We start from the raw sequence: 22763 nt of genomic DNA on the forward strand, positions 1-22763 counted from the left end.
CAAATATCACGAGATCCCTCCTGCATCTCAAATCCCCATCCCTCTCACACTCCGCAGCCCCCTCCCGCCGGCGGCCCCTGCCGCACCCCCCGCTGCCACCCAACCCTCTCCGCCGCCATCATCTCCCTCCCCACCACATCCCTGCACCACCCGCCCACACCGCCGCCGCCCATCTGACCCACCCCCATCCCCGCATAGTCCGACACCGACACCGACCCCGCAGCCATCGAGTCACCCACAGACGTAGCTCCATCTCCATATTCTTCCGCACCGCCGCAGTACAGCCGCCCAGACCGCGACAGCAGGATCCCCGAGTCTGGCTTCCGGAGGGCTTTGACTCTCGGCGTTGGGGCGTTCCGAGTTCCGGCTCCGGCCCCGGGAGGGAGGGGGGCCCGGGGGCTGAGGCTGAACTGGCGGCCTCCGTGTGCTACTGTGGTGGTTCTGTCGGTGGGGATGTGTTGGTGGGGTGATTTTTTGGTGGGTGAGGGTGCTGAGACTGAGCTCGCACCGGAAGAGGTTTCAAGGGGGAGTTGTGATGCATATGCGGGATCGGGGGTGGTGGTGCTCCGGGTGTGGGAGGGGGAGAGGGAGAGGTTGGATAATAGAATGGTAAAGTCATCTGTTTTTGATGCTGGAAAAAAAAAATGTCAGCATCTTAGTGTTGACTGGGTATGGCTTGGTTTTACATACCGATGGCGGCAGTAGCATCACTCTGGATGTATGATTCGGATAACGCCATGTCCACGCTCAAGCGTGGGGACTCTTCGGACTTGTTTCCAGAATGCATGGTGGTGAGGATGAGGAGTGGAGATAGGTAGATAGGTATCTAGGGTGATGATATCGCTGTCGAAGATATATAGGAAAAAAAATAAAAAAATACTCGTATGAGTATACAAGAGTAGAGTCCGATATACCGTTCGTTGATCGAGAAAAAAAAAGGAATTGTGACAAAGATCTTCAGCTATAGCCAAAGCACCGCCACCCAGTACACTGTCGACGATGAATCCAAAACAAACACAAAATCTCAAGCCAAAAAAAAATTCCTTGCGTCTTATATCCCACCCCCCCCGCGCCGGTTGCCGTTCCTGTATAGAAGGGCACACCCCCCCCCCCCCCCTCAAAAAAAAAAAGCACAGCGCAAAAATACACAAAGGGGGGGGAAACGTAGAAAGCCGACCTCGCACCGAATGGGGAGCGGGAGCGGGCGGTGGTATCATATCATCCACATTATTACCACCGCGCCAACTGTAATATAGAATGCACGAGCAAACTTTGTGCCCGCCAGAAACGCCAATATAAACCCAACAGCAGCAACGATAGTGATTCAAATGGACGAAAGGGGGGCGGGGAAACATTTCGGTGGAACAAAAAAAATAAAAGTAAAACACAATCCATCTCAATTCTTCATCTAGGTGCGGTGCGGTGCGGTGCGGTGGGGTGCGGTGCGGTCATGGGTGGGTGGTACTGGTACTAGTATAGGTCAATGATCAATCTGCGGGTAAAAAAGCGCTACCAGTCTTATGTCATCCATTTCCATCCCACCAAGCTACATGTACATAACGAGTGATCGATGCGGTACCATTCTATTTTCCAATCCTATATTCTATTCTACGGGGGCACAAGACAATACAAGCAAAAAAAAAAAAAAAAAAGGGCCGAACCAAGCCAAGAAGTAAAGCAGTAAAAAGCAGTAAAGCGGTAAAGTCATTATATTCCTTCACTCCTGATACATATGTGTGCGAGAAACCCCCGACCTCCGCAGGAGGTCTTTTCTATTTCTCTCTCTCTCTCTCTCTCTCATTAGACCTGGCCGTCGTCTCTTCTCTACTCTATCCTCCGCCTGCTCCGCTCTGCTCTTCTACATGTAGTGAAATAGAACTTTTCTTTCTTTCTTTCGTTCTTTCTTTCCTTCTTTTTTACGCTCCAACGCCTGCTTGCTCCTTTTTGCAACACCAACATGAACATCAACATCCACCTGCCTGCCTGCCTGCCTGCCTGCCTGCCTGCCTGCCTGCCCCAAACTAGAGGGTAAAGGGGGTGTATATGAGAAAGAGAAAAGAAGAAAAAACAGAATGCAAAACGCCCCCCCCCCGCTAGCTTCGCACTACATGTAATATCTGCCTGCTATCACCATCACCATCACCATCACACTCCACACTCAAAAAAAAAAAAATTGAATCCCAATCGAAAATTTAAAATAAAAGTAAAAACCAAAAAAAAAAAAAAAAGAGGAGAAAAAAAAAAAAAAGTGTTACCGCTAATCCTATATAAATTTTTTTTACACCCTTATGAAACGAAAGAGGAAAAAAAAAACCACAAAACTATAAAAATAAATAGAATTAAAAAAAAAAAAAAAGGTATCAATATAACGGAAATCAGTCAAACTCCGGCCACCTATCATACGGCAGCAGCGCAGGCCCCGTCCATTTCTCGCCATACGGGTTCGTCCGCTCGCCGCTGAGGAAGCCGTCGTGCGCCTTCTGGATCACGTCGAACCACGAGTTTGGCTGTGGGTGTTTTGACCACTATATTTCCCCCACCACATCCACATCATTAGCCATCTACACTCCCGCCATCATCACCATCAAGAGAAAGACCAGGGAAAGACAAACCTGGTTATGGATATGATAACTCCACGCGCCTCTAAAAAAGTTCTCCAGCGTGCGATTATTCGGTGGATACTTATCATCCTTCAACGCATACGGCGCGCCCCCATACTTCCCATCCGGCCCCGGCTTCCCCTGCCCCGCCTTCACCGCCTCCGTCTCATCCTGCGCCGACGCCGGCTCCCCATTCCCGCGCCTCCTCAACTCCCCCGTCGGCCCGCCCACCTGCACGAGCTCCAGCGGCGCCCCATCATAACTCTCCCACTCATCCCTCACAGCGCCCCTCCCGCCCAAGAACGCCACGCCATAGTCCCGAAAGCACGGGATCGCGCAGCGGCCCTCGCGGCCCCAATTAAACTCGCCCCAAATGGGGTCAAACAGGCCCGTCTCGAACATGACAAACTCCTCGTTCCTTCCATCCTTCCAGGCCATGCGCCCAATGATGCGCGGGTGGAAGTTGAGCCCCATGCGGATCCCGCCGCGCACCAGATACGACGACAGCGACGTGTTGGGCGCCAGCGACATGACGGCCGTGTTGTAGTCGCCCGGGTGCGAGTGCACGGCCCAGCGCTCGGCAAACGAGTGGTCGGGCGGCAGCAGCAGCGGCCGCAGGTCGCGCAGCAGCATGACGTCCATGTCGAAGTACGCGCCGCCGTACAGGTGCAGCACAATGAAGCGCACGGCGTCCGACACGGCCACGGGCAGAAATGTCATCTGCCGCTCCGTGAGCACCAGCCACTCGCTGCCGTCCTCCTCGTCGCGCACGACGCCGTCGGCAATGTACACCTCCTTCCGCACGGTCTTTGGGTCGTCGGGGCTCGTGCGGCGCACGGGTTTGCTGCCCACGTATGCCGGGTCCTCCTCGACCGCGCCGCGCGGGAGCGGGATGCGCGAGGGGAACTTCCACGCCTTGAGCACGATGTCCCCGCGCTCGACGAGCGGGAGGAACCGTGCAAAGTTCTTGTCGGCCAGCATGTCCTCCACGGCGTGCGGGAACCCGTCGGATTCCAGCCAGAGATACAGGCGGCTGCAGGGGATGTTTTGCGTGTACAGGTACGCCTTGACGAACAGCTCGACCCGCCACGTGGCCGGGCCCGTCCAGTAGGTATGGAACAGCTGCACGGGGCCCGGGCACTCGCCGATCGTCTCATTCGTGTGCGGCGCCGCCGCCTCGACCGCCGGATACGCTGGCAGGGCCCTGGACGGCGGGTCCTGCGGGGCGAAGAAGTAGTCCTTCTCCGCGTATGCCAGGTAGTGCAGGCAGTCGTGCACGTTCTTCATCTTCTCCAGGCCCGTGAGCGAGCCGCGGCACGACTCGACGAGGCGGGTGTAGTTTGCGAATGTGTCGACGTGCGGCCGCGGGCCCAGGTAGGCGTCGTTGATGTGTGCGACGAGCGTTTGGGGCCGCAGGCGCCAGTTGACGCCGCCCGAGAGCGGGCCGTTGTCCTTTGGTGTGTCGCTGGAGGGCCGGCGCTTCTTGGCGAGTGGGTAGATGGAGCCTGTCTGGTAGATGGAGAGCACCTCGACGACGGCGACGTAGGCTACCATGGCGATGGCCAGGTTGCGCAGCAGCAGGGTGAGGCGGCTGCATTTCGAGGAGCGGTCGAGGCGGTCCATGGTGGGCTGGGCTGGGCTGCTGGAATTGGACTGCTTCCCCGGCGGTGGGAGAAGCAGGTGCGGAGCGGAAGTGGGTGGTTGGTTGGTTGAGTGGGTTGCCAGCAGCAGGCGGCTTAAAATATAATAAAAAAATAGGAATTAATTATCGATAGTAGCCAGAGCGTCAAATATTATCCCGAGATTGGAGATTGGAGGGGGTGAGTGGGGGGAGGCTGGCGATAAGACGGGATGGGATGTTTTAGGCCTAGAAAGGATGCTGTCGAGGAAAGGGTTCAGGGGATATTCAGCAGCACATCTGTCTGTCTCTGTCCCAAGATGGCGGGAAGACGGATAAGAGGTGATAAAGAGAGAGATAGATCAAGCAAAAAAGCAGACAGCAGAAAAACCACAGGTAAAGACCGGAAGGGGGAAGAGAGAGGGGGAAGAGAGAGGGGGAAGAGAGAGGGGGAAGAGGGAAGATTAAGAGTTATCGATGTTGGAGGTCGATGTTGGGGGAGAGAGGTCGATGTTGTGGTTGTGGTTGTGGTTGCGGTTGAAAGGGGCGGGCGTCGTACTCGTACCCCAACCACAAGAAAGAAAGTAGGGCTCCTGTCTGTGATGCCTGCAGTGTACCTCGAGTGCGGTGTAGAGTAGCCAGAGAGCGCCCAGCAGCAGGGGCCGTCTGCAGCTTGCCGTGTAAAATCCTGGGTCTATCTCTCGATATTGGGCTTTGGACCTGCTCTGGTCGGGTTCCTGGGATTTTGCAGTGGCGGGTAAATTCTGTCTGTCCAGCAGCTCTCTTCTAGATGTCTTCTTCCTCGAGTCTTTCTTCTCGAGATCCTCAGTGTTAGCTTCTTCTTCTGCCTATGCTAGCCCCAATCAGCCCTTTTCCTTCTTTCCACCCTTCCACGCGCAGCTGATATCTCTCTCACTCTCTGTTCTCTCTGCAAGTCATTTTTAGCTCGTCTCAGCCCCCCTCCCTCCAAAGCAACGAGTGGTTGACCAGCACAGGGTCCCCCCCCCAGCGAACCTGCAGGATGTATGGGATAGGGCCGCCCCGTGGTTTGGTTTGATAAACAACGAAACGAAACAGCCAGCCAGCCAGCCGTCCTTCTTTGCAGCATCATTCAAGAATTCGAATCGAGGCCCCCCCCCCCCCCCCCCTCCCCAAATCTGCTCTAGACTGCGATCTTCTTGTCTGCCAATTCGTCGAGTCCCATGGAGAGAAGAGGGTTGGAGACGGAAGCGACCCCGCAGTTTAGTGTGCTTCTACATACTACTCTAGGTACCCTTCAACACCCACCCACAGAAAACAAGCACAGCAGAGACAAGACAGGCAGTGCAACTTCTGCATACTTCTGACCGATAACCCCCCCGTGCTACATTCCAAGCCGGACTGCTGGTTACACTCACTCGTGCTCCTCACTCGAGTAACCGCCCAAGTGTCATGTACATGAGGTAAGGTTAATTAATGTGTAAGGCTGACCCACTACCCTGCATGTAGGTAGCGGCCCCTGGTAGCTTGGCGGGGAGGATTCTCGCTGATAAGCAACAAGATATAATATGGATGGATGGATAAATATTGACCCCGCCGCCCGCTGCTGTTGAGTTGGGTTCCTTCTTTCTCGCTGGGCAGAAACAAGAGTAGAGTACATGTACCTACATAGAACACTCACGGGTACGCAGAGGAGAGTAGAGTACATAGGCGAGATGTGATAAAGTCAGCTAGCTGCATTCTTTCCAAAGCTTCTTCTTGTCCTGTTCCGTGAAATGGCTACTTTGAGGTACATCCCTCTGCCATCACCCACCCAAGCATAAATAAAGCGATGAGTGATCCGGAGTTCGGGCTTCTGTGCGGCCGGTGCTCGGGGTCGGTGATACCATAGTAGAGTATGTGTAAGTAGAGCTATCTCATATTACTTCTGTACTCAGCTGCACCTGCACCCACCACCACCCTCACGTGCCCTCCACTCCACTCACAACCCACAGAGCCTCATGTCTCAACCTCCGTTCAACCCCACCCTCCCTCCACACCACAATGGCCGCCCCCGAGCCCCCACCACTCTCCCACGCCCACCACACAGCACCCCCGCACATCCGCGCCATCCACAAAACCTACCAGAAGCTGCCCGTCCCCGCGCTCGCCCACGACCGCCACATCCTCGACCTCGCCGCCGCAGCCGCCGACACGCCCGCGCGGCAATGGCACGCGCCGCACCTCAAGCTCGTGGGATACGTGCCGGGTGAGCGTGCGAGGGGGGCGTTTAGCGCCTTTCGGGGGGCGGCTGGGTGCGGTGACGACGACGAGGAGGAGGCAGCGGGGGGAGGGGGGAGGGGGGGTGCGGCAATCTATGAGCATGATTTCGTTCCCGGTGCAGCTCCACGCTCCCCCACCTACTGCTGCAGGAGATGCAATAGCTAACGGGCGCGGGCGCGGGCGCGGGCAGGACTCCAGATAATCCCCTCGCTCCTCCCACCACGCACGCAGCGCACGCTGCTCTCCGCGCTGCTGCACAAGCATCTCTCGAACCCCGAGCACGCCACGAACCTACACCCGCACTACACCCTGCCCTACCCCTCTTCCCCTTCTTCCTCCGACATCAAGACCGCCTCCTCCGTCGGCGGTAGCTTCTTCACCCTCCCCCCCACCACCCCCCTCCCGCCACTCTCCCCCACCCACACGCCCCTCACAACCCACCGCATGCTCTCCAAAAAGCTGCGCTGGCTCACGCTCGGCGCGCAGTACGACTGGACACTCAAGCAGTACCCCGCTGGCTCCTCTTCCGTGTCGTTTCCGGCCGATGTGGGCGGGTTGATCACAGACCTCGTATTTTCTGACCCCCCCCCCCCCCTGTAGTGAGTGGATGGCGACTGACAGATAGCGGGGATGGGTGTGTGGATATAGCTCCCAAAAACAACCACCCCGCAAGCCGCAATCACAAACCTCTACTCGCCCGGCGACACGCTAGCCCCGCACCGCGACGTCTCGGAGGCCTCGCGCGCGCCGCTGGTCAGTGTGTCGGTGGGGTGTGATGCTGTGTTTGTCATTGGTCTTGACCCCGCCACCGACTCCCCCCCCGTACCTTCCTCCCCCGACTCCCCCGACTCCTCTGCACCTCCCCCCCGCAACCCCGACGCCGATTCCAGCGCCGAGGCCGGGGAGCGGGTGCTGGTGCTCCGCGTACATTCCGGCGACGTGGTGGTCATGGGCGGCGCGAGCCGGTGGGCGTGGCATTCGGTGCCGCGCGTGGTGGCGGGGAGCTGTCCGGGTTATGTTGCGGGGTGGCCTGGTGCTGGTATGGGGGAGTGGGCGGGATGGATGGGCGGCAAGAGGGTTAATTTGAATGTGCGGCAGATGTGGGATTAGCTCTCTGTCTGTGGGGTGGGTGTGGTGGGGTTGGGGTTGGGTAGAGGTGTAGAATGTGAGAAACAAGAAGGCTCTCCCACCGCTCTCCATCAGTATTCCATGTCGCAAGTCAAAAAGAAAAAAAAGTAATAGTAATAGCAAGATTTGTAGATTTATAGATTTGTAGAACCGGGAAGCAGGGGAATGGGGGGGGGGGGGGGGTCAATGATCTAGATTACGGGAAAAGAGGAGTTATGAGATCATAGGATGAACATTGGTCCCGTTCATAACTGTAATTGGGTCGGAAAGGGGCCAATGATCTGTATGGCTGGAAAAAAACGGTCCATAGGATCATAGCTCTGAAGCCGTACTAGATGCCTGCCTGCTGGTATTAGTATATAAAAACACCACACCCCCCCCCCCCCCACCCGCCCGCTTCTCCACCCCCACCTATCTACACCCTCGCCATCAACCCCGTAAAGCGGCTGCAGAAGGTGTATAGGGTTAGGGCTCCCCGTCCCACTTTTTCATCTCCGTAATTTCTCATTGAACGGCCGGGGGGGGGGGGGAAACACTAGAGTAGCGGTCTAACTACAAGGAACTTGGCGTGGAGATGGCGCTTAATTCTGGAAAGACCAACAATGGCTCGATCGTTCAGAAGTGCGTTTGTGTGCCCGCTGGAGGTGGGCGTGCTGAAAGGATTGTATGAATGGCCCAATACATGAATGGCCGGCCGGCCGGTACATGAGCCCAATTAGAGTAACCTACACTACCCCAACGTGATCACCTCTACATGATATTGTATGTACATATCACAAAGGGGGAGGTATTACTCAATAGTCTATGAACTCCACCCCATTTCGCACTCCGCCCCGCTTACTTCAATCGCATCTACAAAAGGCATCGAATCGCTATCCACAAGGTCTGGAGGGGAGGCGGGTGGTGCCAATTGCATGCATGTCTAGTTATTATATTTCACATCTCACAGACCCGATCGGCCGTAGAAAGTTGATCCATTAGATAAAAGTTGAGTGGATTGCATGATCCATTAGATAACAGATAAACCCTTTTGAGGAGCCGGGCTGCGCGTGTCGGTTCTCTCCCCCCCTTTGTGAGTGGGGAGGATGTGATGTGCGGTTATTCTTATTCGATTACACTTTATCTCCTTGCAGGTTGACCTCCTGGTTGGCCCACCCGGCGGCAGAGATTGAGGGGTTTTGCTCGATCTCCCGTGGCCATAGGCCCTATGGAAATATACGATCAGGCTGGGTTGGCATGCACTACATTGCAGTTTACAAAATCGTGGAGCCTATCGTGGAGATAAAGTTGTTTCACCTCACAAGGCAGGGTAACTAATCGGGCATGTCCATGGCCACCGAGTGATATCTTGTGAGTACACCCACCTTTCCGCTTAGGAGCCATCGCTCAATAAAAACGCCATTCTATTATTGACTTTATTTACTTCATCTTCAATCCTTGACCCCACCCCCCGCCAAATACGCCGCCGCCGGTCGATCCGAGAACCCCAACCAATGGAGAAAAATAGCAAGGAAACAGGAAAATACCGTAAACGCATACAGAATCATGAACCATCAATTCATCAGACCCATAACAATGCAGGCAAGCAAAAAGCAAAGAAGAACACACCACAGGAACCATTGAAAACTTTTGAAGAGAATAAAAAAGACACCCAAGCTAGCTAGGAGCTTAGAGCCTTTGAAAGGAAGGTAAGAAGATAAGAGCGGGTAAATGAACGGGAAATAGGGATATAAGGACAAGAAAAATGCAAGGGAATCGATCATATCGTCTTTGAAGCCAAAGTCAACAACCAGCCAATCTCAAAACACCATCCCGTAAAGAGCGACACATGAGCGAAAGAAAGAAAATATGCCCGTAACAACCACAAAAACCTGCATCTACTGCAGCAGCGGGTCTCTGTAGTGCTTTTGCTTGTTTGACCTCTTCTCGGTTCCCCATTCGTAACGCTTCCTTCCTCTCTGGTCCATGTCCCGACTCTTCTTTTCCATCGTCGACACTTCCTTCTTCTTAGCATCGCTGACACCAAGCATACCCAACCCTCCATTGGCTCTGCTGATGAGTGCCAGTCTCTTCTCCTCCCTAGCAGACCTCCGTCTGTTCGCCGGTGTCGCGGTGCTATCAGCCGCAACCACAACACCACCATCCTCATCGTCATCCGATACGATTTCAGTTTCGTCGCCTGAGTGAGGGTATGGTGTGTCTGCAATCCTGCGAACATCCTTGTCGTTCAATGGGTGGTCCCTCAGATTCTGGCGATAATAGCGGTTCAGCGAGCGGTGACCCACTGAGCGGCCAGATGGGAGATGTAGTTCGAAATCATCGTGGTAGACGGCATGAACGTGCGCGCGGGAGTGAGCATGGCTGTGCCATCCATCCTGCATGTGGTGCCTTTCTGACTTGCCATGATGCTTGTGAGAGTGACCATTTTGGTCAATGGGAACCGCACAAAGTTCAGTTGAATCGAGAGAGCTTGCGCTAGAATCCGTTTCCCATCCACCATCAGATACACCCTCCCACTCATCGTCCTCAACTTCTCCTTCCTTACGAACGATGTAGTTAGGCTTGAGCCCTCTTTGTTTAGGCTCGGTCTCCCCCTCGTCGCCGGAACCCTCGTGCTCTTCCGCATCGCTGTAAGAACTACGGAAGTCATAAAACTGGCCAAGTTCCACTTGCTGTTCCTCACTCTCAAATCCAAGCATAGTATGACCCTTATCCCGCATGTGTGTCCTCACGCCTTCCAATCCCCCCTTCGTTTTGTTACAGTACAAGCACTGGTTTCCGAGGAGGAGCTTTTGACCCAAATAACGGATCAAGCCCTCCAAATCCACCAGAAAAGCCCGCTCGGGAATAAAAAGCCCATGGGCCTTTGACATATGAGAGACGTTGAGTTCTAGAGAAGGCGAGACATAAGAGCAGTAAAGACAAGCCTCCAGCGCAAGTTCTGTTGGCTCTTCCTCGGATGTCTTGGCTTCTTCACCAGATGGAGAGGGGATCTCATCGTTTTTAGCATCATCAGAGGAGATTTTCAGACCCTTGACAACATTGGCAAATTCAACATCTGCGATCTCGTTCTCTTTATCCTTGAGCGATTGATCGGCATCAGTGGTGGTGGCAACAGGGTCACCCAACGAAAATGTACTGCTGACAACGCTAGCAGTCTCATCCTTGTCATCGATGACTCGTCCTGATCTTGAGCCGGTGTATGCATTCCCACCAGCGCGGAGGTTGTTCAAACCCGATGCAGTATTTTGCTTATGTCTCATTGATCCAAGATGATTCGCGTATGCATTCTGGGAATAGTAAACTTTGTTGCATGCCGAGCAATTTTTTTCAAAAGACGCTTTCTCGCGTTCCAATCTGTTACTGGCCTGCGCACTAAGCACCTTCTCGGCAAATGTCTCAGAGGAGAGTGGTGGCAAAGATGCAACTTTGCGCTTCACATTGTATTGACTAAGGTACGCAAAATAATTAGCGCAACCAAACTTCAGTGAAAGGAAATAGCCCCGGAAATTCCACTTACTGCCAGTCGGTGTGGTAGTGAGTACGCTGTTGATCATTGTTGCGAAATGCAACCTGGCAGGCATTGCATGTGTAAGGGTGAGTCTGCGAAAGCGGCGGTTTCTGAATGGTGGGCGCAACAGATGGGAGTACAGACGTCATGGTGTTGAGATTGGGAGGATAGCGGGTGATTGAGGGGTAAATGCAGGGGCTTTTTTCTCTCGTGAGCCTCAACTGGACTGCTGGTTGTAACTTTGAACACAGAAGTGCCCTCTGGTTGAGAAATAAGAAAAAAGTCTGCGAGATGGAGGGAGTCTGTGAGATTATGTAGGTTAGAAAGTGTGACTGGTCCAAGTTTTATTGAAATTCACGTTGCCCCCCAAATCAGATTTCAAATACAATTTTCCCCGCCACTTGGGGCCCACAATGATAAAAAAAAAAAGATGACCAAAAAATTAAAAAACGAGAAAAAAAAAGAATCCGGGCCAACGAAAGATAACACGAGGAAAAGTCCCAATCCTCGTGCAAACTTCCAAATTCAAAAAATTATATCTTGGACGCTCGCTGGGGAGACAGGGAGAAAGAACGAAGAAAGGAAAAGAAAAATTACGAGAAACATAAAGTATGAAATGAGTTTGACTTACTATGAAAAATGATATGTCTGTTGCCACTACCAGTTCAACAGGCAGATAACGATTCAAGGTGATGAATCAGTGAAAGAAAGACCAAATGAAGCCGCTCAGATAAGATAAGACGTAGAGGTAGAGGACGGAGAGATAGAATGGAGGGAGGTTGGAGGTAGGAGTAGGAGTAGGAACAGAAAGGGAGAGGGATGGTGAGGATGAGGGGTACTCTGCTCTACTTATTAGTGAGCACTTCGTGAGTAAGTCAGTCGGCTAGAGAGTGCAGATGGTCTACAGTCAGATAGACAGATAGGTTTCAGCGGACTTCTCGGCTTCCGGTTGGGTACGATCAGAAGGGAGAAAGAAGAGAAAAGGCAGGGCAGCGCAGCAGCAGCAGCTGTTTCGGTGGGCGGCTGTTCTGCGGTGGCGGCTGACTTGTGACTTCGATTTATTGATTTCTCTCGATTTCAACGGCCTGGTGTTCCTCTGACTTCTGGAACACGCAAACAAGCAACAGAGGCGTTTCGCGCTAAGCCAGAACGTTGATGACGAAGGTGGAGTTACAATACCGGGGATTTGCAACTGCACGCTGCGCATGTATGTACTCTATTTTATGTAGCTCCCGCCCGCCCGCTTGCCCGCCCGGCCTTTGACTTAAGTGCTGTACTCCAACTAATATCACCATCCTGGCATCCCTCCAATTCTGCTGAATATCGGCAAGGCTTGTCCGAAAGAGTATCGTGTTGGTGGGTTTAGAACCGGATTCGAACCGGAGTATCGATCAAGTGTAGAATCAAGGATTCTTTAAAGGTCTCAGCTCTTTCGTATCGAGTTAATCAGCGTCACCTTTGAGCCTTTGCACTTGAGGCGTGAAAGAGCTGATATACTCCATGATCAACAATATGATTATTAGCAAAAAGTATCACAAATCCTACCCACCAACTAAAAACCGGAATAATGCATCAGATCGTGGAATATCTAACGTGATAGGTGGACACATGTGTCAGTGCATGGCTTCCTCTATTTACTTTGCACGATGTAGAGTAGAGGCTCTAGATAAATTGGTGTGCACACCTTAGGAAGCTATATATACTCTAGTTTATCACACATGTACTTTACATACAGTGCGTAGAGGAATGCAGATTGATTCACAGACATCACCAGGGCCAGACACGAATGGCAAAATAAATCCCGCATCTGAACTTGATCTTTCACATGGGCCCAAGAAACACCATCAGGGCAGCAGGATTCCCCGGTAACTCAATGTACTACATAAGTATTCCCCACCTTTTGGCCCCTAGCCTGGTAACTGCAACTCTCGGTCATCGGCATCGGGCGTTGTTGATAGGCAGACCTAAAGTATGAGGTATCATTCGAGATGATGGTGTTGGTATCATGATCAAGTATCTCCTGCTCAACTGCATGTATGGTACCCAGGGTACATGTAGGTACTAATAACGTAGACACGTATTAACCCAACATCGGTCTCACCTCACGATGCAACGACACACAAGCTCAAGAACAAGCATTTCATCAACCAATATAAATTACCGCAAAACGGCGTGTGTGTGTTTCAAGACGGCGCCAAGCTACTCATGATTGCAATTCACTTCTTTTGTGGGGCTTTTATTGGCCCAATTCTAGGATAAGCTTTTGCTCCCAAGTGTATTGCTTTTTGTCGGAACCAGAATCCTAAAAAATGTTTCCCGCAGTAGTAATCATGGGTAATGACGTTTCACTACACATAAAGCGAATAATAAGATGCGGAATCAGCCGCAAAGGCCGCGCTCAGTTGCATAATTTATCAGGGTACACCCAGAGATCCGTGAATAAAAACCCAAGGGGCTGTTGGTAACACAGATCAGCTGCTACTGCCGTAGTACTGCATGTAGGTAGGTATGTAGGCTTTTCGCAAAACATTTCGTCCATTCTCCGCATCACATATACTCTCATCGATTCAAGCAAAGCCTAAGAAGACAGAGCTCACTTCCCCAAAGGCCGGTACCGTCCGCTAGATGTGCTACATGTAATATTATGCACGATAAGCGAACTTGGTCTTCTCATCCCGCCTCTCTCGTCACATCACTAAATTTGAGTTGCAATGCTACAGAGATGTGATTCGAAGAGCTATTTATGCATGTTTGTGTGATATCGGCTTATACCGTAGATATTACTATATGATGCATTTTCTGGAATGTGTAAATACCAAAAAGCAAATTTCTCGGAGTTCGCTTACTGACGGTATAAAGTAAATGACGAAAGGAAGTAAGAGTGTCTAGATCTATGATTTGTAAACTCGGATGCTCATCGTACTGTGCTCCTCCTTATATAGATTGCATATATACCGAGGACACGGTGTGATCTGTTTGAGATGTATAGATCACGATACTTCTAGTTATTTGTGAATACAAATATGGCCAGATGGGTGAGAAACCAACTACATCAGATACATTTTCATTCGAAGCTCAGATAGCTGACGCCTGTAGTTTAATCACCAAAAATCACTCGATAAAAGTCGTGTGACTCGGAGCTGTCATTATTGTTAATTCATTGATTGCAACTCGAAGCTATAATATTCGGAACTCTATATCAAACGATTCTTCTACTAGATATACATGTCGGCGATAAAAGTGTGCTGAATGTTGTAGAATTCGTGTGCTCATCTCAAGATACCTTTGATCCTTAATTTCGGTCATTAGATTAGAGAAGTGATCGATCCGGAAATCTGGTCATACGACATTTTATAGGTCACATTTGGGGATTTTATTACTGTGATACAATCCACGCAGATAAGCGGTATTGTGACTGGAGCGGTGGTGACCTCTCACCGCATGTAGTTGCTACGGAGTAAGCTTCAATCATTCCATGACACGTCGATCCTTTAAGGCCTAAACCAACACCGTCAACCTCTAACCTCACTCAATACACCTTCCATGGACCATTGATTACATTCATTCAAGTGCTCCGATTCGCGGATAAGTCTTGATCTTTCATACTCTAATCTAGCTATCCCGTGTGTATGTGAATACCAAACTATATTCATCTATAGTTTCCTGTTCATCTGGACCTCTCTCAACGCAAAGCAGGCTACCGAGAAGCACGTACGAATATCCACCGATTATCTTTTCACAAAATAACAGTCGAGATGGAATGGGGGAAATGTTGGGGAAAGATGCACACCAAGACAGACGCTGGCTATGGTTTGTTTGCCAGACAGAACATAAATCGTGGACAACCTATCCTCTCGGTATATCTAGATCACGATGCCTGGAATAGCAGAACTGTTGAAGCGTTCATGACTATCAATCACAGCTGCATACCAAATATGTTCCAAATAGAGGACAACGATCCATGCACAGAAATCAAACGGATCCGTCTGTATGCCTATAGAGATATCAAAGCAGGGGAAGAGCTCACGAGGTGTTATTTGGTTCCTCAGTCACTCAATAAGCCAGCTCCAGAAAGGACAAGAAGAGCGTTATCTCAAACACGCGACCTTGCCAAAAAGAAGATGAGACTGGAAGATGATGTTGTGGAGAGACGTGCGTGGATTTGGAATACTTGGGGCTTTTATTGTATATGCCTTAAATGTGTTGGTCAGTGGGATATCATTGTTCGGTTTGGTCCTGCGATTAGTGTGAAGTGGAAATGTCTTGACAGGTGGGTAATCGACTACTCCATGTCAGATCAAGAGCTATCTACCTTACTGAGCGGGTTCATTGCGGAATGGGAAACCAAGAATATGAGGATTACCCCTAAAGAAAAGATTCAAATAATGGCTCAACGTACGGTCTTCACGTTGAGAAAGTTTGGACAAAGGGTGAAGATTCGGGAAGTTTTGAAGCTAAAGCGCAATGATAAACACAAGCAGAACATGGAAGTTACGAAACACTCGCGGTACGCGAAGATTATGTGTTTAACGTTTGACTGAAATCTCAACTGAGAAAACCCTTTGAGTGAGAGAATCTTCCGAGTGAGAGGAATATTTTCTACCTCCAGAAAATGCTACTCTTGTGGAATACTATGTACTTTATGCATCTTCGTTTCTTTGTTTCTCTTCTCGGAAAGTATCCTAAAGCTCGCAAATTCACTTGTTTTTAGCGGAAGGATAGATCAAGGTGTTGTGTTATTGTTTAACAGTGTATTGCGCTTTAAAATTAATTGCTGAATATTGAACATTTAGTGCGGGCTACTAATTTGACCAGAATGAATTCCTTAGCTTATAAGAAGACTAAACAATTTATGTGAACACACTACAATGACGGGCTGGGCCGTCTAAATTTTTCTCTCATCTTGAGATAGTCTAGAGCCCTACAACTGTTTGGGAGTGACAAATTTCGCATTTTACAGTTGTATCACGTCACGTCATCTGATAATACACAATTGTACTTACACTGTATCTATGCTCTCCCGTATGATCCCGGCCAGTCTTAATACCCGATACAAAGTCTCCCTCCATAAAACTCAAAATCAATTCCCTCAATGAACAACGAGACCCTGCTATCTCGCTGTCTCCAAGTTTCGGCCCTTCCCGATAATTGCATGCCGATTACCGTGGATACATTGTGTACGTACCTACAAGTACTTACATTAGTACCGCACTATTGCACACGCCAAGCCAAACTTTATCAAGAAGAATTGCTTGTGATCGTGACATATAATGCCGTAATTACAAAACCGTGTATCTACATACCTGTAGATTTAATCATTGAAAACTAAGGAAGATTCGAAAGTTAAGATTGCTGCACAAGTAACATGAGTCAGCCACTGAACTTTTCCCCAATCATGGATGCACCCGAAGGACCTTAGCCTGGTAAGACGTGCAGATCTAAGGGCCTGGTGCCTATGTTAAGAAGCCCCCGGAATCTGCACATCTCACCACCAGGCCAAGGGGCACATGTGGATACCTCGTTGCCTTCATATCCGTAGAAGTACATGTACTTCCCATGAACTATTAAGATGGAAAATTAAATTTTCCTACAGTGTTGATTACTTCAAGTAATACTTTGATCATTTGTGTTCATCAAATTGACATGAGAATACTACCGTGAGCAAGAATATATAAGGTATAATCGGCATAATATAATATGAGTACATGTATATTAGGTATAGACATCTTGACACGTAGAGTACGTACTTTACATACAGAGGGTGCGACAAACTGCCTATTCGGATAATTTAACTTGATGCATTAGTAGGTACATATAGTTTGGACGCGACATTGGCTGGCTAGATTATTCCACCACTAAATTCGTTGAAAGGTCATATAATTGCGCTTTGGTTGATCGGGCCGGCCAAATCTACTCATCTGTACTCTCTACTTGGAGTGCTCTACTTTAGAAATAGTAGCATAAAGCTTCCCGGGGCGGTGAGACACACTAGTCATCCACTCTAACCCAAACGGTCTTGGTTGCCTATCTCAGCGGCAAGACCCGACTCGCGGGGACAGCCGATAAGCAAGCACTTGAGACTTCCTACAGATACTTGTATCTACATATATCTTCACCACAGCCCCGCACCTCCTGTCATCCCCAAAAGCACAAAATTAACCAAACAATGCCTCAACGTATCGATATATCTCAAGTTCAAGAAACCTTTGGGTCTTCTAGTATTGGTAGGAAGCTTCATTTGCCCACGCGACAGTTATGATTATGTACCCATGTCCTGATAGCTAACAAGAATACTTGTGGCGTAGATTTGATTAGTGCAGCACTCGGTGGCCAGGTACTCGGATTCAGCGATCAATTCTTTGCAGATGCTGAAAATTTGATCAACCCAGCGCCGCCCGTCCATAAACCAGGAGTTTTCGTCCCGTCGGGGGCGTGGTACGATGGGTATTTCCCCAACCTTATGTCTTAAAATATCAAGATTCCTCATCTGACTCAGTTGAGCATAGATGGGAAACCAGGAGGCATAATAAGGAACCGGCAGACTGGGTTGTAATAAAGGTAAATTTGGCGAGGATGGATCCGTGGGGTTTTATTTGGATTGGGGAGCTCATCACAATATATATATATAGCTCGGAGTTGCCAGTGGAACAGTTCTTGGGGTTGAAATCGACACGACATATTTTAACGGGAATCATGCGCCCGCAGTTTCAGTCGAGGGGACATTTATCGATGGCGGCCACCCTGATGCAAACACTGCGGTTAGACCTTTGTTTCTTACGAAAAGCCTATTCGTAGTAGTTAGGCTGTAACTGACACCGGTTTCCAGTGGGACGAGATCCTCCCGAAACAGGAGACAGGTCCGTCTCAGCGACACCTTTGGAAGCTAGACGAACCAACAAAAAAAGCTTACTCACATGTAAGGCTGAACATGTACCCAGATGGAGGTTCGTTAATCTTGATCTGTGCTGGGCGCACGCAATAAGGTTGACAGGAGTTTGTAGGGATTGCTCGTTTCCGCCTTTACGGAAATGCTGTACCCGTGTTTCCCGTAGACCCAGAGTCGATAATTGACCTTGCCCATGTATCATCCGGGGGACTAGCAGTCTCTTGCAGTGATCAACACTATGGTACTAAAGACAACCTGTTGCTCCCGGGCAGGGGCAAGGATATGGGTGATGGTTGGGAGACTAAACGGAGTAGAGAAGCGAGTCATATAGACTGGGTGATAGTAAAGCTCGTAAGTTTTGATTTTGTCTAACTTTAGGGTCTTTTCTAAAAGTGGTCTTCATGATGCAAACTGACTTATTCTTTGACCAATTAAAAAAGGGCGCACCAGGGTATATTGAAGAAGTTGTGGTTGATACACTCCATTTTCGCGGTAACTATCCTCAGGCTGTCGAAATTTACGCGATAGATGCTGGGTCCGACCATGTCGTGGCCGCGAGCGCACCCGAGTGGCAGAAGATTGTCGAAGCACACCCATGCGAAGCAGACAAAGAACATGCTTTCCCTTCAACAATGCTGAAGGATGTATCAGGGAATGTAGTGACGCATGTCAAAATGGTCATCATACCGGATGGAGGAGTAAAAAGGTTAAGGGTTTACGGGAAGAGAGCGGTTAGTAATTAGGTAGCTTTTACTACGAAATTGCTTTCGTACGGTATGTGTTGGGATATCAACAGTTATGTTTAATATACTAAATTTTTTATCTTTACCTTGGCCATGAGCAACGTCACTCTGTTGTGTGTAGCAACAATGACACAGAAGAAGAAGATAAAAAGTGACTTCAATGATTGACACAACTGTTAAGCGCCATGTCTGTGCTCGTAGCGTCTACTACATATATGTGCTTTTCCGGAATATATATCTAGCCAATAACACCGACGCCCCACTGCTTAATGATTTGTGCTTTTAAAGACTACGTGTGTTCCATTGTCTGTGCTGTATGTATTTACTGGTACTTCGACATAAATACCGCCATTCTTGTTAAGAATTATTGTGAGTCATTCCGAAAAAAAGAAGCCTAGGAGGCGATCTTTCACTGTTTAATTGAGTTGTACTTCGTCGAATACATCATTCACAGTATCTGACTCGAGATCTTCAGACCACGAGTAATATTGAAATGGCCTGGCCGAGACTTACATGTACATTTGTCTTTGTTGCGAGTGACAATACGTGATTTTGTAAAATTTTCTTTACATGGAGTCTATGACTGTATCTTCAAACCCAAGGCGTACAATTGATTTATTCTTTCTATGAGGCTTTCTTGTTTGTTTGTAGATATGCCTTGTTTTCCACTTGGGGTACTCAATATCAGACACCGGAAACCAGCCACGCCGCGTGCCTCCATTCCCCGACCCGACTCTATGAAACGAGTTCTAGAAGGTTTGTACGGCAGAGAGTGGCTTGTAGAAGAGAAGAAAAGACTCGGGCAGATCACTCTCATGTGAGCTCATCATTCCCACCGTCTCGGATCACCCTCCCGAGGGGTTGGTGAATACCGAGCTCTGTAAGTAGGGAATAAATGCACATAATATTTATCGGAGCCAATCTATCACCAATCAACTGTTACCGGTAATGCCATACAATGCCTAGACAATTAGCATCAAAACCTGGCATTCAACTCCCCAACTATACACTCATTCCAAATCTTCACAAATTCAAACTCGCAAACCATCTGTATTCAATAGCAAAATGACTTCCCTCGGCCTCACAAACGAAATCCTCAAGCTTCTTGCACAAAGGCTTAGTGTCAAGGATCTCAACTCTCTCCTTCGAACGAATCGACGCCATGCTCTTGCCCTTACCCCGCTCCTCAACGAGAGAGCCATCCAGGAAATCAATTGTGTCACTGCACTCACTTGGGCGGTAGATCATGGCAATGAAAGTCTTGCTCGTCTTGCTCTGGAAAGAGGTGCAAACATCAATTTTCAAGACCAAGTCTACAATAGCCCTGGTAAAGTCCTCCACCGAGCCGTCAAGAATGGTAGCAAGGGTGTCGTCAAACTTCTGCTGGACCGAAGTGTCGACGTCACGGGGAAGGATGTTCACGGAGACACACCGCTCCACTGGGCTGCAAAATACGGCCACGCCGACATTGCAAAGCTACTTCTCGAGGCCGGTGCAGACCCTGATACAGCTCAAGACAACATGTATACTGGTGGAACACCTCTTCATGTCACGGCCCAATATGGGGACCCCCCAGTGGCTGCAGTACTCTTGGATAGAGGTGCCTCCATCGATGCCCAGGATCGAAGGGGACAAAGTCCTCTTTATTGGGCGTGCCGCTACGGATCCGAGGCGATGATTCTCTTTCTGCTTGAACAAAACGCCGATATATCCATTGCTGGAGAGGTTGATGGGAAGACGGTGCTGCACTGGGCAGTACGGCATGGGCTCGACAAGGCCATTGAGGCACTATTAGATAACGGTGCTGATGTTGATCTACTCGATAAAAACCAGCAAACAGCACTCCACACAGCGGCAATTCATGGATACAATGCTATCATAACAATATTGTTAGAAAATGGTGCCGATATCACCTCGATGGACTGTGATGGCCATACCGCATTACACCGTGCCGCAGCACACGCCGATGAATCAACAGTCAAAGTTCTTCTGAAGAATGGTGCCGATATTACCTGCCAGACGAGCGACGGCCAGACCGCGTTGCACCTAGCCGCTATTCGTGGGCATGAAGGAGTGGTGGAGCTCTTGCTACAAAGCGGTGCCGACGTTTCTGTTCAAACCACCCAAGGTCACTCCGCGCTTCATCAAGCCGTGGGCCATGGACACGACCCAGTGGTACAGCTGCTACTCGACAGGGGGGCCGATGTCACCGCTAAGACTAGCTACGGACAGACGCCGCTTCATTTCGCTGTGACTCGTGGTAACGAGGTTGCTGTTCAAAAGCTCCTGGATTATGGAGCTACTATCGACATAAACCATGCAGATGGCAAGAGTTTGTTGCATTTTGCGATGTTGAAAGGACATAGAGGGGTGATTGATTTGTTGAAGGGTCGAACGGCAAAGGTTCGGAGTTATCAGTCAAGCCCGGTAATATCGATTTCGGAGGCATGATGTATTATTAGATACTTTTTTATTATCAGTGGTTGAGATTTATCTATGGTTGTTGAATGCACTCACATTTGAAACGACGAACTGAGCTCCTAATGATGAAATCAATCAATCAAAACGACTAACCAAGACAGCCACTCGGGCGAGTGATTTACTATGATGCAGGTAATTGAGAAACATAAATACAAAAAATTGCATGTACGTATAAGAATGCTTCGCAGTATTCTAAGAATTTCTATAGTTTTTGCTAACGTTAACAATATGCATGTAGATAGAGCATGCCCGATATGTAGCGCAGTATCCAGATATAGCGTGAAAAAATATCTAGAAATATATGTGGCTTTATTGTGGGACCTATATTCTTCCTTCCAAGCATCAAAGCGACCATACATGTATTTCATCCTATCACCATTTGGATAGCTGTTTGAGAGTAATGAATGACAGCACCCCACTGCTCGGCCAGGTGGTAGATCACATCCCACCTACAGATTCAGATCTCTTCTTGAGAGTCGTTGAATCACCATGGAGTTTTTTGTCCAGCAGACATCTTTTCTTCGTTCGTTTATTCCTAGCTTTCTCCATGACGCTCTTTCTGTCTGTATATCTCGTGTTTGAGGTTCTCGCTGGCCGTGGCAAGATAGTTGCATTCCGGCTGATGGATCTTGCATGGATAGGACAGTGTATCTATCTATGGCTGACTTCGGTAAGTTTGACCGTGCCCTTTACCTTATGATCTTATCTCACTGGCGCAATGGCTCAAACTCATAGTACTGGATGTATCTTTATACAATCTCGAAAGACCAATCTCGTCTCCCGTATGCGCATACGGGCTGTCGTTACAGTCCATATTCGGCCGATATGCCACTCACGTTCCAAGAGGTATTAAACGGCCATCTTTTCCGTATTACCAGTTTCCCGAGTGGTGAAAGTGGCTCGAACCGATTTTTCTTCCACATTTTTTATACTATTGTCATGGTCCTCCCGCTAGCAAGCACACTGTTATATTTCGTTCTTATACTTCCATCAGACCATCCAGTCGTTAGGCTAGAGTTAATCCTCAATAGCTTTGGTTCAGCTGTTGCGCTTGCTGAATTGTTTCTTCTGAATTCAGCCTTTGAGACCTTATCAGCATGGGACCAGAAACGGATGACGATAGAGAGTTTACTCCTCTCATTTTTCACAGTATTTTATTGCTATTTCTGGACCAAGGTTGGCAACCAAGTCATACATGGCCCCAACAAAGACATGGACTGGCGGTTTTTTGGTGATAGAAGAAGGTACTCGGACTGGCTATTCGCAGTGATTGCTGTGAACGTGGTTGGTGGAGTACATACTGTATGGTGGATTCTAGGATTTATAAAAGGCCGAATATTGAAGTGGGCCATGTCTATCGATGCACTTGAGGCATTGTTTGCCCCACAGGTTAGCCCGGTCTGTTCAAGCCCCAGGGAGCCTGTATAGTTGATGGACTGAACCAGATTGAGAGGGGCGAATTGAAACGATGGTGTCCGTGAGGATATCATGAGGTTGTAGAAGTACAAAGCTAGAGCATTAGCTATACAGGCGCAAGTTGTATAGAAGATGGTGC

At 49.3% G+C, this 22763-nt stretch overlaps 7 protein-coding genes across 7 annotated transcripts; 4 read left to right on the forward strand and 3 right to left on the reverse strand.

Moving 5' to 3' along the window:
- Positions 1-44: 44 nt before the first annotated feature.
- Positions 45-787, reverse strand: LAJ45_01752 (uncharacterized protein; the record flags this gene model as incomplete). The annotated part of the gene is made up of 2 exons (XM_046111345.1): positions 45-631; positions 691-787. 2 exons carry the CDS (start codon positions 785-787, stop codon positions 45-47), a joined length of 684 nt encoding a protein of 227 aa, XP_045975289.1.
- A 1588-nt stretch (positions 788-2375) lies between these two features.
- LAJ45_01753 (uncharacterized protein) lies at positions 2376-4223 on the reverse strand (the record flags this gene model as incomplete). The annotated part of the gene is made up of 2 exons (XM_046111346.1): positions 2376-2525; positions 2613-4223. 2 exons carry the CDS (start codon positions 4221-4223, stop codon positions 2376-2378), a joined length of 1761 nt encoding a protein of 586 aa, XP_045975290.1.
- A 2017-nt stretch (positions 4224-6240) lies between these two features.
- Positions 6241-7569, forward strand: LAJ45_01754 (uncharacterized protein; the record flags this gene model as incomplete). Its single annotated transcript, XM_046111347.1, has 3 exons — positions 6241-6574; positions 6650-7029; positions 7108-7569. 3 exons carry the CDS (start codon positions 6241-6243, stop codon positions 7567-7569), a joined length of 1176 nt encoding a protein of 391 aa, XP_045975291.1.
- Positions 7570-9464: 1895 nt separating this feature from the next.
- Positions 9465-12305, reverse strand: LAJ45_01755 (uncharacterized protein; the record flags this gene model as incomplete). Its single annotated transcript, XM_046111348.1, has 4 exons — positions 9465-11037; positions 11108-11400; positions 11730-11755; positions 12278-12305. The coding sequence occupies 4 exons, from the start codon at positions 12303-12305 to the stop codon at positions 9465-9467; spliced, it is 1920 nt and encodes a 639-aa protein (XP_045975292.1).
- A 2728-nt stretch (positions 12306-15033) lies between these two features.
- On the forward strand, positions 15034-15639 carry LAJ45_01756 (uncharacterized protein; the record flags this gene model as incomplete). The annotated part of the gene is made up of 1 exon (XM_046111349.1): positions 15034-15639. The coding sequence occupies one exon, from the start codon at positions 15034-15036 to the stop codon at positions 15637-15639; it is 606 nt and encodes a 201-aa protein (XP_045975293.1).
- A 1625-nt stretch (positions 15640-17264) lies between these two features.
- Positions 17265-18727, forward strand: LAJ45_01757 (uncharacterized protein; the record flags this gene model as incomplete). Its single annotated transcript, XM_046111350.1, has 8 exons — positions 17265-17322; positions 17404-17542; positions 17605-17656; positions 17728-17856; positions 17925-17955; positions 18004-18042; positions 18100-18335; positions 18425-18727. 8 exons carry the CDS (start codon positions 17265-17267, stop codon positions 18725-18727), a joined length of 987 nt encoding a protein of 328 aa, XP_045975294.1.
- A 1065-nt stretch (positions 18728-19792) lies between these two features.
- On the forward strand, positions 19793-21178 carry LAJ45_01758 (uncharacterized protein; the record flags this gene model as incomplete). The annotated part of the gene is made up of 1 exon (XM_046111351.1): positions 19793-21178. One exon carries the CDS (start codon positions 19793-19795, stop codon positions 21176-21178), a length of 1386 nt encoding a protein of 461 aa, XP_045975295.1.
- Between the last annotated feature and the right edge of the window lie 1585 nt (positions 21179-22763).

This window comes from Morchella importuna (assembly GCF_003444635.1).
Source record: "Morchella importuna strain M04M26 chromosome Unknown Morimp01GS003, whole genome shotgun sequence".
Lineage (NCBI taxonomy): Eukaryota > Fungi > Ascomycota > Pezizomycetes > Pezizales > Morchellaceae > Morchella > Morchella importuna.